General features: G+C 41.1%; 1 protein-coding gene across 10 annotated transcripts in view; it reads right to left on the reverse strand.

Annotated features, from left to right (window-relative positions):
- The window catches only part of ERG (ETS transcription factor ERG), a 112525-nt gene that overhangs the window by 15372 nt on the left and 81661 nt on the right, over window positions 1-15492 (reverse strand). For all 10 annotated transcript variants that reach the window (XM_028727177.2, XM_077927341.1, XM_077927340.1 and 7 more), the window contains one exon: window positions 5005-5222. In XM_028727177.2, the coding sequence (XP_028583010.1) occupies window positions 5005-5222 (218 nt within the window). The remainder of the gene's footprint in view (window positions 1-5004; window positions 5223-15492) is intronic.

Below are 15492 nucleotides of genomic sequence, written 5' to 3' on the forward strand. Positions count from 1 at the left end.
AAAGCGTATATATCATTTGGGTTTTTCACAGTAAAAAAGAAAGCAGATTACATTAATTCTAGAGCAAACTGCAAGCATGGAAGCTGCCATATGTCGAAACAGAATTAAATGTGACAACATTCCATTTTATAAAAAAAATCAGACATGCAGTACTTTTATTTAAAATCACTGTTACCCACCCACCTTCTCAAGAAAAAGGGTAAGGGTTAAATAACAATACTGATAATGTTGATGAGACCCAAATGGACAGTGCAGTCTGGTTACTGTGTTTTTGTAAATAAAAATGATTTTGAATAATTTAAAAGAGAAGCATTGCTAGTAATATGCTTTAGATCGTTGTACAAATTTACATTATTTCTTTCCTCTGGAAAAACAACAACAATGGAATGTAAAAGATATAAACTTCTTCCTGCAAAAATGAAGTATATATCATCAGTTTCAGTCTGTCCTATTGTCATGGGCAATCGTGCATTAAAAGTACAATAAACACTTTTCAGTGTACTCTTTAAAAGATTGAGTGGTAGCAATCAGTATTTGGCACACTTCTTGGGAGTTGCTAGGGTGGGTCTCTGAACTGAATATAAACACAGAAAAGACAAAATTAGCATTTCTCCCTGGAATCCAGAAGCATGTGCTCAAGAATTTTAGCTTTATAATCAACTGAGGATAATGGCAAGTTAGTAGAGGTCCCAGCCCCAGAGACTGCAAAGTGAACCCCACATGTGCAGTGGGAGATCTGAACCCCTGCCCCCAACATCCAAACAAATAAGCACCTGTGCTGTGCTCTCTGAAACTCATGAGAACTTAGTTCAGCTGTAGTGAGAGAGAAAACTGTGGGGAAAGATGGACAAAATGGATATACCTCATTTCACGCAGCCAAATCACTTATTTTTACTTTACGCACGGCAATACCAGTCTCATTAGAGCCAATTCACACTTTATTTTGTGTTTTCTTTTATTGGCCTGATTTCCCTGAAATAGACACAGAAGAAGTTGAGGAAAGCATGGCTCTCCACATTCATGCTCATTGTAAGGAAACCTAACCATTTAGGTAAATGCGGATGTGCCCTGTACCATTGCCAACATGAGTATGTGGATTTTGTTATTTGAAGTCTGGTATTACTTTGTTTCTAGAAAAAAGTGTGAATCAACTAATTGTAGAGGGTTTGCATATCTGAAGTTTGATGCATGCTGTAAGTGCTGAGCTAAACAAGGGTAGGCACAACTGGAACCCAACATATAGGTAGCCGGTAGCTTACAAATATCAGGAAGGAAGCTGCCTACAAGGTAAAGGCTTGTTTAAGGAAAATCTGTTTGATTTCTGAATAGCCAAGGGACAGATGATAATAACAGAAAAGCAGTCTACAGGGAAGTGTGTCTGGCAAAGAGCGAAGCCTAGCTGTAATTCATTCACAACCCTGGACCCAAACTATAGGCCAACATGTTTTAGAATCCATTCTTCCTTGTATGCTGGTTTCTGGTCAAAAATGGTACCAGTGCCTTGCCCAACTTGACACATCAAAATGCTACAGACAAGTAGCAATAACTTCAGATAAATGAGAGGTGGGTGTTTATCAAGATGCACATATAGTACATTGTACTCTATGTTTTTGACACCATAATAAAGTTACGTGAAGGCCGTCCACTCATCCCCCTTCCCTCTTCCCTTGATTCCTTTGCACATTCCAGCTGCTTTGTGCCTTAAGGCCATCATAGCAAATTAAGGCAGTCAGCATCTGGCTCACTGGAGGCCAGGCAAGCTATAAATATTACCAGCGCTGCTCTTTGCTTTTGCATGGAGGGAAACAGCTGGTTTAAGTTTTACTACACATGATCCTTTCTCCATTAGAGCAGACACTTCAATATTTCTTGTGTATGAGGTTAGAGTGAAGAAAGGGCTGAGGGAGTGGGAGCTCTAACTTGGCAGTTACAAAATGATGTTCCTTATATACTTAATTTACAATTATATTGGTGCTGGGAGAATTCTGAAATCTGATATGCTGGTACCAATACCAAAACCACAAGAGCTTCCCAGTTGGCCTGCAAGTTTCTAAATCCATTTTTTCTTGTTTTCCTTTTATTATTTCATAGAAATTCTATTATAATGGCAATGGATTACATTTCCCAAGTTGTATTTCATTTCGAGAACTTGTAAGCACATTGTGCTTGTGGTTCCATAAAATAAAGAGTGAGCTGGAAGCCACAGCCCTCCTATGCTTGCTTCTGAGAGTAGGAAATCTCATGTTGTTTGAAGCTGCCAAAACAAGAGCATGCTGCCCATAAGCAGAAGTGTGTGTGTGTGTGTGTGTGTGTGTGTGTGTGTGTGTGTGTGTGAACCACATAAGAGTCAGTGTGGTGTAGTGGTAAAAGCTGGGGTAGCCAATGCAATGCCCTCCAGATGCTAGATTATAACTCCCATCATCCCTCACTAATGTTATGCTACCGTGGATTGATGGAAGTTGGAGTTAAAAACAACCGGAAGGTACCTCTTTGGCTACACCTGCATTAGTGTCCAGGTTTAAATCTCTACTCACACACAAAGCTCATAGGGTGCCTTTAGGTTATCTCCCAGTCTAGCCTACCACGCAGGATGGTTATGATAATAAAATGGGGGTGGGGGTCCCACATAGAAATCATTTGAGAAAAAGCAGGATATTAATAGAATCAACCAACCAACACAATTCCACACTTTCTGTGCTAAGCTGAACGAAAATATCAGCTAAACTAGGTTATCCTTGGAGATGAACTTGCTTACATGAAGAATGACCACTAGTTGAGAACAAATCGCATTTCCTCGAGGCAATTCCAACATTAGTAGGTCTATTAAATGCCTGAACCAACAGCTTTCCTTGGGGGCCCCTCCAACACCTGAATTTCTAGCTTATGCTTGCCCACTGAGACCAAAAGGCTGCATGAATAAAACTAGCACAGTTCCTCCATGATTAGACACCTGGCATCAAACCAAGGTTCTGAATGTCTGGAGAATTTGTTACTTGAAATAAGAACTCACAGATATTTGAAGACTGTGCTACACCAGAGCTTCACATTTTTCTAGCTTGAAGGACCTACCAAGACGTTTTGCTGCCCGTAAGATGCATCATACCCCTGAACATGCACGGAATTTGCTTTAATGAAATATTTTTTTTCCATATCTACATAATCTACATTACTAAACTGCCAATGCCATGAGGCCAAATATGTCCACCATTCCCAAACACCAAGAACTGAGGTTAGAGCTGATTTTATTTTATTTGAATTCACAATATGGTCTATGGGTTTTTGATGCTTTGCCCTCTTCTGAGGAATTACTCTTGCAACCTGTTGGGAAGGCTCAGGAGGGATCACTAGGGGAAAGGAGCTGCCCCTGCTGGCACTAAGTGTCTATCACATGAAGTGGTTGCCTCACTGTACCTAGAGCTGGACTTATCAGTTTAGAGTCCCATGGACTGCAAGAAGATCAAACCTATCCATTCTTAAGGAAATCAGCCCTGAGTGCTCACTGGAAGGACAGATCGTGAAGCTGATGCTCCAATACTTTGGCCACCTCATGAGAAGAGAAGACTCCCTGGAAAAGACCCTGATGTTGGGAAAGATGGAGGGCACAAGGAGAAGGGGACAACAGAGGACGAGATGGTTGGATAGTGTTCTCAAAGCTACCAGCATGAGTTTGACCAAACTGCGGGAGGCAGTGGAAGACAGGAGTGCCTGGCGTGCTCTGGTCCATGGGGTCACGAAGAGTTGGACACGACTAAACGACTAGACAACAACAACAATACATTCCATATCAGCTTCATTTGTAAAGTGCACATTTTAAAATATCATGGGAATTTGAGGGCCACTCAAAATGAAATCAGCCTGTATTACTGATGAACTTTTGGTAACCTAGAACATGATGCATTTATGGCCAAAATCTCATGGCAGCAGAATCAAAAGATTCCAACATACAGCCCAGATAATGACCTGGAAATATACCAATGCAATTAGTCTGTTTCAGACATGAGAGCCAATGCACACAAGTAATTTTACAAGGATTAAAGCTGCATTTGGATAACTCTAATATGCGGAAATTGACCAAAGCATTTTTCTTTTTTAAAGTTTGTAAATGCATGCTTCTGCCCCAAAGCAAAAAGATAGCAATATAATTTTGAATGGTGTTTGGTCTACAGCTCCTTTAGCCCACTATGGGAACAACATTAAATATGGGGCTTGTCCACACTTTTGCTTGTCCCTTGTCTACAAAGCATGGGTTCAATGGGTTTCCTGCTTGTGTTGTGCATTCTAGGCATGGGTTCAAGTCATTTCCCATTTCTCCCACTGCTTTCCCTGGGTAGATAACCCACGCTTTACCACTGAATTGGAGCAAACGACAATCTGCTGAAAAACTGATTGATGTTTGCTTTAATTCAGTGGTAAAGAGTGGGCTTTCCCCGGGGTGGGGGGGTCAGTGAGGCAAGCAGAAGTGTGGTCTCACACTTGGTCTCACCACCTCATTTTGAAAGTGCTCTGCTGATGCAAACCTTCTTCAAAGGAAGTCATTTTGAAAAACAGGCTGCATGGGAGGTTAGCCACAAATGGGCTCATAATACAAAAACACAAAATTTGGAGCTAATTAAGAAAAAGCTAAAGAGAAGTTGCACTCTTGTTCAATATACTGAATATTAAGCCTACTGATATTTGTTTTCCCTCAATCCACTTGCCATTCTGCAAGCAGCACTAGGATGTTACAATAATTTGAGCTGCATAAAGGCACTTTTCTATGAAGCACTTTGGGAATATTATTTATTCCACCTTCCATCTGCCTCCTTTAGTAGAGAACCCACATTTAAATAAGCATTGGATCTCCTAGTTTTGGTGCTATTTGCCTGTCTGACTGGTAAAGGAGGCAGCAGGGAAGGGATCATCTAAGTACTAGGCCTGCTCCTAATTCTTCGAATTCAGGAAGATTCAGAGTGCAAAGCCTTGCCCAAACAGATGCAAAAAAAGAATCTTTAAACTTTTTTTAACCTTGAGCCATTAACTTGATTTGGATTGCATTCCATCTTGATGGTGACTCTGGCTGGAGGTTGCGATAACCAGTCCTGCTGGGGAACACGTGGACTCATCTTTGATGTCTGCCCATATTCACTGGAAGAGGAGGCTGTCATCTCTGCCTTAGAAAGGTGGGGAGTTCCGTAGGCACACTCAAATAAAGACTGGTCTTCACTCACAACTGATAATGCTTCCTGAAATCCAGAGAAGAGAAAGCAACAAAATGACCTGAGAGAAAAGTTACGCATATTGTACAGAACTTTAAAGTTTTGATCCACAGCAGTGACAGTAAGGACCCACCTGCACTATGCATTTAAAGCCGTATCATACCAGTTTAAACAGCCATGGTTTCTCCCAAAGAATCCTGGGAACTGCAGTTTGTTAAGAGTGTTGAGAGTTGTTAGGATACCCCTATTCCACTCACAGAACTATAGTTCCCAGAGTTGTTTAACAACCAGGGAACGGTGATTTGTCGTTGTGTGTGGAGACTAGGGATCTCCTAACAACTCTTAGCACCCTTAAGAATGCTTTGTACATTGTGTATAACTGTAAACTACAATATACACTTCATGGTCCTTAGAATGATTTGCTCTCTGACAAAACCACAAAAAACCCAACACAATTTCCAATTAGTTAACGAGCCTCATCACCACAAAAAACAAGGGGGAAAGTTGAAGAGCCAAAAGGTATACAAATTAAGTACTGCAAGTTGTTCTAAATTACAGTACATAGTTTATTCCAGCTGAAGAGGTTGGGTCTTGTTGTTCCAGTCATTGGAGTGTTTTTAGGGAAAATTGCAAATCCTTTCACTGAAGGTGTTAACAACAGTAAATTAAACAGCAGCAGATGCTGGATATGTGCTTCTCCAAGATGAAAAATGTATCACTTCAGTTCTTTTTCTGTGGCGCAGCCACAAAATGAATTGCTGCTGTGTTCCTTTTTTGCTGCTCTGCACATACATTTTTAAAGCACAAAGTCATTCCATAGCTTTTGAAAGCTCTTCTCTGATGAGTAATGCCAGACCTCAAGCAAACTGAGAAATGCAAAGTTTCAGCCTTGTCGCAGGTGTGTATGTGGACATGTTATCCAAATGAAGGTGGGGGAATGAATGATTTCAATATTAATACCTATTTATTCTACCTATTTTTATGAGGAAATAAATACAAATATCTAATTAAATGGAAACATTATTTCCATGAGTTCTGCTTTACCAGAACTAAGCCTATGAATTAATTGTCTTAGGTTGCAGTCCTTCCCTCACTTATCTGCAGTAAGTCTCACAGAACTCAGTGCAACTTTATTTCTGAGTAGGCATGTATATAATTGCTGCATTTAATTGCTAGCAAGTGAGACTGTCATCATACATTATAGCATACTTGAGCTCTTCCTCCCAATTTTCCCCATTTTCAAAATAGCAACCACATAATGGTCTGCAGTAAAACTGGACCTGTGGCATGAAGATTATCTTTGAATCTGGAATACGTCACTTGACTTGTGGATATTGTTCATGCAGGATGAAAAATAGGAGAAAATCCAATATATTTCTAGCCAATGCAGGTTTTACATTTGGATTACAGATGGAAACATGAAAAGTGAAGTTAAATGTAAGCATCACTTGTGCAAATGGGCAGTATGTGTACAGATGATACAGCTTAAAATGCGTGTGTAAGGAGTTGAATACATCTGAAATGTATTCTGCCTCTGTGAAACTGATTTATCAAATCAGACTAAGTACCACTAAGTTATTATATTGTCATAGATCTAGGGCAGGGGTAGGCAACCTAAGGCCCGTGGGCCGGATGCGGCCCAATCGCCTTCTAAATCTGGCCCGCAGACAGTCCGGGAATCAGAGTGTTTTTACATGAGTAGAATGTGTGCTTTTATTTAAAATGCATCTCTGGGTTATTTGTGGGGCATAGGAATTCATTCATCCCCCCCCCCCAAAAAAATAGTCCGGCCCACCACATGGTCCGACGGATGGTGCACCAGCCCATGGCTGAAAAAGGTTGCTGACCCCTGATCTAGGGTATACCAGGGTCTGTGAATGAATGGTAGAAATGAATAAAATGGTAGCATTTAGAGAATATTTGGGATATGAAGGGAAATAAAAGCTGCAAAACAGACAGGAAATTCCTGGGTTAGCTTATGCAAACCAGCCTCACCTGGCTAGGTAAGTACTGAGCCATTAAGGGCCATTGGAAATGCAAAAGAACTGTCCTTCTCCCAACCCACCCCAGGAATGGACAAAGGCAGGGTGTGATGTCACAGGAAAATGTGTCCTTTTTGAAATCTAAAGGTGTTCTGGGAACCAAAAGGAGGAAGTAGGCAGAACCACCTTGGCACTGGCTGGAGAAGGCTGCACCAAGAGACCAGGAATCATGACTGACTGCTGCTTTGGATTCAAGCCTGCTGAAGTTATGAGAGGGGCAGCAAGAGGCACTATTGGGGTATAATACTCTGCACCCCCTCCATTGAAGACTCCAGGTATAGATGAGTGTACAATAAACCATATTTCTTGAAGACACTAGAACATCCTTTTTCTTAATGGAAACACAACCCTGGAACCCCCTGGAATCTTGCTACCACCCGGCAGAACTTGGGGGGTGGCACACAAACTTCATAACAATATCAATGACAGGGCAGCTGAACAACAAAAAGTCTTGGCATGAAAAGTAAGAAAAATGTTGCCTTAACCTCCCTAGGTCATAATTTTATTGCCAGTTTGGAAAATATAACTTACCTACTTAAAATTGGAACTTAGAAATAAGTTCAGTATGAGCTTCAGTATAAAACTCCTGGTGGGAGGTGCACACACAATGCACCAGGGTACTACTAGAATTAGGAGATCTGTAGATGTCTATCAAGTTATTTTAGGATTTTGTACCCCGGTGTGAGAAAGGAATGGATAGGAATGTAGCAGACACACAGAGATCACCCAATATCTGTAATGGCTCAGTCATGTGCTATAAACCTAGGAAATGAGAGGGGTGATTCATATTGGTCCTGTGTGTACAAAGGTGGACTGTGTATTTGTACTCAAGTTTTCTATTTTGGTGATATTTATAGTACATCCATCCATCCATCCATCCATCCATCCATCCATTCATCTATCTATCTGAGAATACTGTGTCTATATTAACTATTTTACTACCTTTCTGTGACTCTCCCAATCAATAAAAGGATTCAAAAGCTGTCTGTCTTATGGCTGATGTATGTGTTCACGAAAAGCACCCTACCAAGAATGTAGCACTCCAGAATGCTGGTTTCAAATTGTATGACTGAATGACTGTACCATATCAAAAACTCCTTGTATGGAATGTTAATTTGTCTGTGCTTTTAAATTGTGAGGTTCCATTCAAATGCATCATCTTCCTAATGACATTCTGAGGTGGGAAAGTCTTAAAAGAGGTATGTGGTACTTTTAAATGAATATTTAGATGAGGTATTATATTGGCAATCGCTACTGATGGATGATGGCTACAGCAGCCATATGTTGCACAACCAACTATGAAGATACAGTACCTGCTTTCCCTCAGATCTTAGAAGACAGCCACAACGTAGCAACCATTCATCACTAATTGTTGTTACTATGTAACAAGCCACTTTCAAGATATATGTGAAGGGAAATACTCCACTTTGTTTATTTTCTATTCTTAAAAATAATAGAGCAAAAGTAAGGAAGGAAGGTCAAAGAAAAGTTTTTTATAAAAGTATGGAGGTCAGCGGACTGCAGGTTTTTCTGCAGGCATTAAGTTGTGCCATGCATTAAAACATACATTTGGGGAGCGTGTAAGCAGTTGCTCTTTTATTGCTTCCCCAAACAAATCCATTTCCTACAAATTAGTCCCATATCTTTTGCAGCACAGCCAACTTCCCAGGAAAACAACAGGAAAACAAAGTGTGAACTCCAAGCAACCCACTTCCACAGAACAATGCAGCATACCAAAAAGAAAGAACCCGCTGTTTTGGTTGTGCCTAGAGACTTGAAGAAAAAAGGAAGGAGGAACCTTAAAAGTAAAAGAGCTGTGTAACTGTAAATATGCAGCAGGCATCTTGCCAGTGATTTCAAATGCTTTGAGGTTTCAAAATTGCCCAGAAACCCAACTGAAGTGCACTAGGGATCTTACACTTCCAGGAACACAATAGTACAAGAAACCAGCAAAACATTCTAGGTGATAAACAGCTTGTGCTTCATGCCATGAATATAGTTAGTACAGTAACAATTTAAATACACTACTGAGAGCGCTAACAGATTTGTGTTTAGTGTGGGATTGGTACTCCTACTGCATGTAAGATTTTTGCAGCATCCAAAAGATACTGGTATCAAAATATTAGCTCATACTGCCTGCTCCCATTTGGGATTTACCCCTTCTGCAGAAAATCGAGCTTGTTGCCAGTGATTCATTTGGGATTTCTGAAAAAAAAAACACCATTTGCAGTATTAAGCCCCTGTCTGGAAGCACCCTGATACTGTATATCATGCCAGTTTATGTCACATAGCAGATTGTTTCATGCAAGCAAGCTCAGTGGACTGTGAATTTTGAAGTCAAATAACTCTTTAACTGTGAAGAAAGTACATTTGAAAAACTAGGACCAAGGAGCTTCAGTCCTCAGTTGTCTTCACTGTGCAAACCAACATATTTTTATAGTCAGTGGGCCTCATTCATTTCCACAGGATTTAAGGCATTTCTTTGCACCCAAGAGGTATATTGTACGGATTACTATAATAAGCAATGACTCAAAATGTACAGTGAAAAACAAATGAGCTTTTGATTTTGATACACACAGATACACATAAACTAGCCTCTTCAATTACTAAAAAGATTTCAGGCAATATGCTCTAACTTTCTGCTTCATTTGAATTTCATCCATATTGTAAAATTTAGTGAGCTAAAAAAACAATAGTTTACTGCGCACAAGCACTATGCGGAGGCATGCTGCTGAATGAATTCCCACCGGGCTCATCTTGCTGTTGCTGTGCCACCCATGGACAAAAACAAGCCAGCACCTGGGTTGTTGTGCTATTCCTCTTGGCTTATCGACTGTGGTTTGTCTGGGAGGAAACAAGCCATGACCCTGATCAGACAACACCACAAACTTTGGCTTACCAGGACAGGCTTCTGGAGAGGAGCTTGCAACCACTTTACTCCTCCTCCTTGGCCATTTTTGACCCCACACCATGCTCAGCCAAGTGAAGATTTGGCTTAGTGTGTTCTCCAAGCCAAGGCTTTTGGTTAAGCTCTTTCTTTATTAGAAGGCAATAAAACTGCTAGCACATTTGCAAAGCTAAGAAGGGATTGGTATGGTTTCAAGTTGGATGGGGAACTGTGTGTTGAGATTCCTGTATTGCAGGGGGCTGGACCAGATGACCCTTGGGATCCCTTGCAACTCTACAATTCTATGATTCACTAACCAAAAGCTAGACAATACTATAGAATACAGTCACAGCAGTTCTCAGAAACAACAGTCAAAACAGAACACAATCAGTAAAAATCTCTAAATTAAATGCCATCAAATGCTTGGGTAAGTTAGAGCTTTTAAGTGGCATCTAAATGATAATGCATACCTCACAAATGTGCCCCTGGAAGAAATTCTACAAATGAGGTGCCACTACAAAAAAAGGCCCAGTCCTGGGTAGTCATCAATTTCGCCTCCAAAGGTTGAGTCATCTAGAGCAGATCTTCAGTAAAAGATATCAGAAGCAGGCAGTTTTCTATGGGAGTTGGTTCTTCTAAATGCTGCTTAAAACTATGGCGAACATCTAGAAAATTGCTCCTCCCTTGGGCCTGATGCTGCTGTGCTACCAGGAGCTAAGCTACTGCATCCAAACCTGAGTTTATAGTTTGTCTCACTCAGATAAGCCATGAGTGGCAAATCAAGAACAAACCTTGGTTACAGCTCGTGGTTTTTAGTGAGATGGACTGTTAAATGTTAGAAAGGTGCCACCTCTGTTGTCTTCTTGGTACCTACTGAAGACTTTCCTCTTTCAAGGAAAATATCTTTCCCAGTCTGCATCTGTATTGGAATTGCTTTGTGCATCTTTTTAGATATTTTATTTGTTTTAGCATTTATGTGTTTGCCACCCTGGGTTCCTTTGGAAGGGCAGGATATAAATAATAATTAAATTTTAAAACTGGCCTGAGTTTGGACATAGCCCTATATCTAACCATGGCTTAACCCACAGTCACAGTTGGACTAGGGAAGGAGCAAATGCAAGTTTCTAAATGTGCACCAGCACACTTGCTCATTCACACTTAGCCATGGTTTGGTTTAGCATGGTGCAAAAACTGACCAGTGTATAAGTGTATGTTTGTGTGGTATGGAGATGGGGCTTATTGCTTCATGACTTGCCCAGTAGATTTCAATTTCTGGGGAAGCAGCCTTAAAGAACATGGCTTCTGAAATTGTGCAAAGTGCCACTATTGAATAATCAATGTGGAATTCACTTGCAGAGCTTATGAGGATAAGATTTGAGCCTTTAACACTATTTTGGAAATGATAAAAATCTGTTGGCGTGTCCTGGAATAACCCAGGGTATTCTTGACTTTGATTCAATAAATAGGTTTTCAGTGGACTGCTGTGGTCTGACGCCTTTGTTTCCATTGTGCTCACAATAATTTATGGGCAGTTGACCATAGGCATGGCCTAGAATTCTCCTCTTATTACCCTTTTCCTCCTGCCTTTTGTCCTTGCGAGATCCAGAACCCTTTAAAGTCAATGGAAAGGCTTCTTACAGAAGCAAATAACAGTTGCTGGCTAGAGGTCACGACAGGAAGTACTGTGTAAACATACTTGCTAGCCTGTTGATTGGTATTATTAATATTTTGTTTTCTGTTTTGGAATTTACTGAAGTTTCATGGAAGTTACAGAGCAGGCAGGATCTTTGCCAAGTTGTGTTATTTTGGTTATATCAGAATGCCCAAAATAAACTTAGCTCCAGATAAGGCTATGTGTTCTTCTATGATAGTATGAGCTGTTTGATGGTGGAACAAAATACCTTGTAAGGTAGTACATTCTCCTTCATTAGAAGTTATTAAAAAGCTGCTGGATGGCCCATTAAGGAGGCTATGAGTGGATTCCCTGCACCAGCAGGACTAGATGTCCTTTGAAGTCCCTTCCAAATCTATCATTCCTTTTCATTTGCTGTAATAGATTACTCTTGCCTGAAGCTTCCCCTACAATTTTCCTCATATAGGTAGCTGATCCGCTGACCATTTTCACATAGATCTATAAAATCAGTGATTTCGGGGCAATGTTTTCCTTCCTCATTTTACTCATAAAATTATGTACATTTATATTATTAGCATGGATCCTTTGACTTCTCTAGGACTGCAGCGCTAATGATTTTATTATCATTTTGCTATATTTCTATAAATACCAGTGTTCAGGATTTGATATGATAGGGAAGAGGTTTTCAACCCTTTAGAGTCCACGGCTCCCTTGACCAACTACAATCTTTCTGCAACTCCCCTGTGAGGAAACACACTCTGAGTCACAGAAGCCCGGTTATGTCGCCCCTTGCCTGCCAATCCTTCTGCCCTTCACCCCTTTTCAGTCACTCTCTCTTGTGGAGGGTTCCCCCAGCGTCTTCTCCTCTCCCCTCTCCTCAGGGGTCCTCACCCACTTGCTTGCTTCCTCCAAGGATGCCTCAGCTCCTGGCAACCAGCACCCCCTGGTTGGCCTCAGAGGCAACATTCGCCTGGAGATCTTGTAGCCAGGGCCATTGGTGTGAGAGGGCATCAGAGGAGGGAGGGAAGGGAGGAGGTATGGAGGTCCATGCTGCCAGTGGCACCTCTGACCACTTTTCAAGGCACCCCAGGGTGCCACAGCACACTGGTTCAAAACCACTGTGATAGGGAGACTGGCATTCTAATTCTAAGCACATTAACCATGCAATGTTATACCTGCCACCTCAGAAGTAAGTTGTATTCCATTCAGTGGTGCTCACTCCCAGGTAAATGGTTAGGGTATTGCAACCTAAGTAGTATTAAAAATATGGCATGCTTCTAAGTGTATTCAATCTGAGCAAGCGCCCCCCCCCCCACTACTGAATATGCAGGCCAGACCCTCCAAGTGTTCCTATTTTCCAGGGACGTCCCTGATTTAGAGAAGCCATCCTGGTTTTTTATTTGATCCCGGAATATCCCGCTTTTCCTCAGTATGTCCCTACTTTCATCGGAAAAACGTTGGAGGGTATGGAGTTATCCAACCCCCAAGCCATCTGAAGGCAATCCTGTATAAAGAAGTTTTTAAAATGTTTAATGTTTTATTATGTTTTTATATATGTTGGAAGCTGCCTAGAGTGCTGGCGCAACCCAATAGGTTGTGTGGCATATAAATAGTAAAATGATCATTATGGAATGGGACGCCCCTATTTTCATCGAAGAAATATTGGAAGTTATGGGAGATCAGAATTAACAACAACAACAACAACAACAACAACAACAACAACAACAACAACAACAACAAGAAAACTACAGAATCAGGTTTGGAATTAAGGTGCTTTGTTTTCAGGAATTCTGCTTTAAAAAAATCATGAAAATAAGTGTCTAAATTAAAGCACATATTGAAATAAGATGCCTGAAGACAAAACTCTAAAAACTGTTTTTTAAAAGTTCACCTCTCTTCTTTCTGGGGCTGTTTCTGCATTGAAAACTGATCTATGATGGTTTGTTAAATAATAATACTTAACATTTGAATATTTCAGGGGGTGGAGCGTTTGGCCTCCCTGATGTTGCTGAACTACAACTCACATTGACCCTGGCTGCTGGCCACACTTGCTGGGTCTCCTGGGAGTCATAGTTCAGCAACATTTGGAGCGCCAAAAATTTCCCACCCCTTGCACATTGCTTTATTTAGTTCTAATCCTAACAGCAACCTTGTCAGTCAAGTCAGTATTATTGTCTCCCTTATTGAACGTAGGCATGGTAGTGGTGGGACTGAAGCTGAGAGAGAAAGAGGCTGTCCTAAGGCCACCTAATGAGTTCACAGCAAAGGTGAGATGTGAACTGGGGACTTTCTGATTCAGAGCTCACTTTCTCAGCCACTATTGCTACAGCAACTCTCTAATAAACTGATTAATTTTTTTAGATGAATCAAGTAGTATATACATTTTGTCAAAGGGGAGGAGCTAGACAAAGAATGATCCAAGGAGTCCTCAATGGCAGAACAGGGGGAAGATAACAGGCGGTATGTTACAAGGTCTGTGAAGGCGGATGAAGGCTGCAGCAGATAAGAATTGGCCGGTCGTCGTGATACCCATGCCATCGGAATAGAGCCTTACTGCGAAGACTGTGCATTGGTCAGCGTGCACTGATCTACACACATAAATTCAGGCACAGGTGCCTTCCAAAAACCCATCCCAAACCCAAAGAAGTCCCATGGTGATCGGCAAATGGCAATGGGGGAAGAACTGTGAAATCTGGAGGCCCCTAGTCATGTACCGGCATATGGGTGGTGGATACAGATTCAGTTGCTCTGACTCAAGGAATGAGGCAGTTGAGCAGCTCGGCAGCTGTATTCATGACTGAGCAGTCCTATTTAGGATCCACTCTGCTCACCTCAAAACAGGGAGGGGCTAGTTAACGTGTTCATGGAAGATAATGTTACTCAGCCACAAGTGATCACCGGAGGAGGAGGAGGAGGAGGAGGAGGAGGAGGAGGAGGAGGAGAAGAAGAAGAAGAAGAAGAAGAAGAAGAAGAAGAAGAAGAAGAAGAAGAAGAAGAAAACATTTTGTTAAATAAAATATAATACAGTAGCCATTAATTAGATAAAAAAACAGCAAATGTTAACGGATTAAATCCTGATCATGTGCAGTTTGGGTGATACCTGTTTTTCACAAACACACACACGCACACACACACACAGAGAGAGAGAGGGAGGGAGGGAGGGAGGGAGAGAGAGAGAGAGAGAGAGAGAGAGAGAGAGAGAGAGAGAGAGATTTTGTTTTGTATATTTTACTCATTACTTTTCTGGCCAATATTGCTTTTGGATTATATATTCAGCCTGTGGAGAAAACAGAAGCCTACCTAGTTTGAACATATAACTCAAGAAGCAGGTGTGCAAGATAATGTAGAGGCTCCTTTAGATCTTCAGAGTGTGATTTCCCCAAGTGTTGCTCCTGTGCCTTTTAATCATGCTTGCATGAACTTGGGCATCCTTACATTTCCATATTTATACAACTGCTTCTGGCCAAAACAACTTTTAACGGAAACTGTCCTGCTTTCCATTTTCCAAAAATGGATAGTTCGATGGTTTTTGTGAGCTATCAGGGCAAAATATTTTGAGCAAAACTCATAAATCCACAATCTGTTTGGAACAGCACTGACATCTGAAAGGAGATCTCAAGATGAATCTGCTTAAACCTGGGTTCATTAAAAGAGCTAATTCAAAGCACTGCAATTGTTTCAGTTGTTTATGAATCTCGACCTTCACAATGCTATGAAAATGTGCTGTCTCCTAAA

Source organism: Podarcis muralis, chromosome 4, assembly GCF_964188315.1.
Source record: "Podarcis muralis chromosome 4, rPodMur119.hap1.1, whole genome shotgun sequence".
Lineage (NCBI taxonomy): Eukaryota > Metazoa > Chordata > Lepidosauria > Squamata > Lacertidae > Podarcis > Podarcis muralis.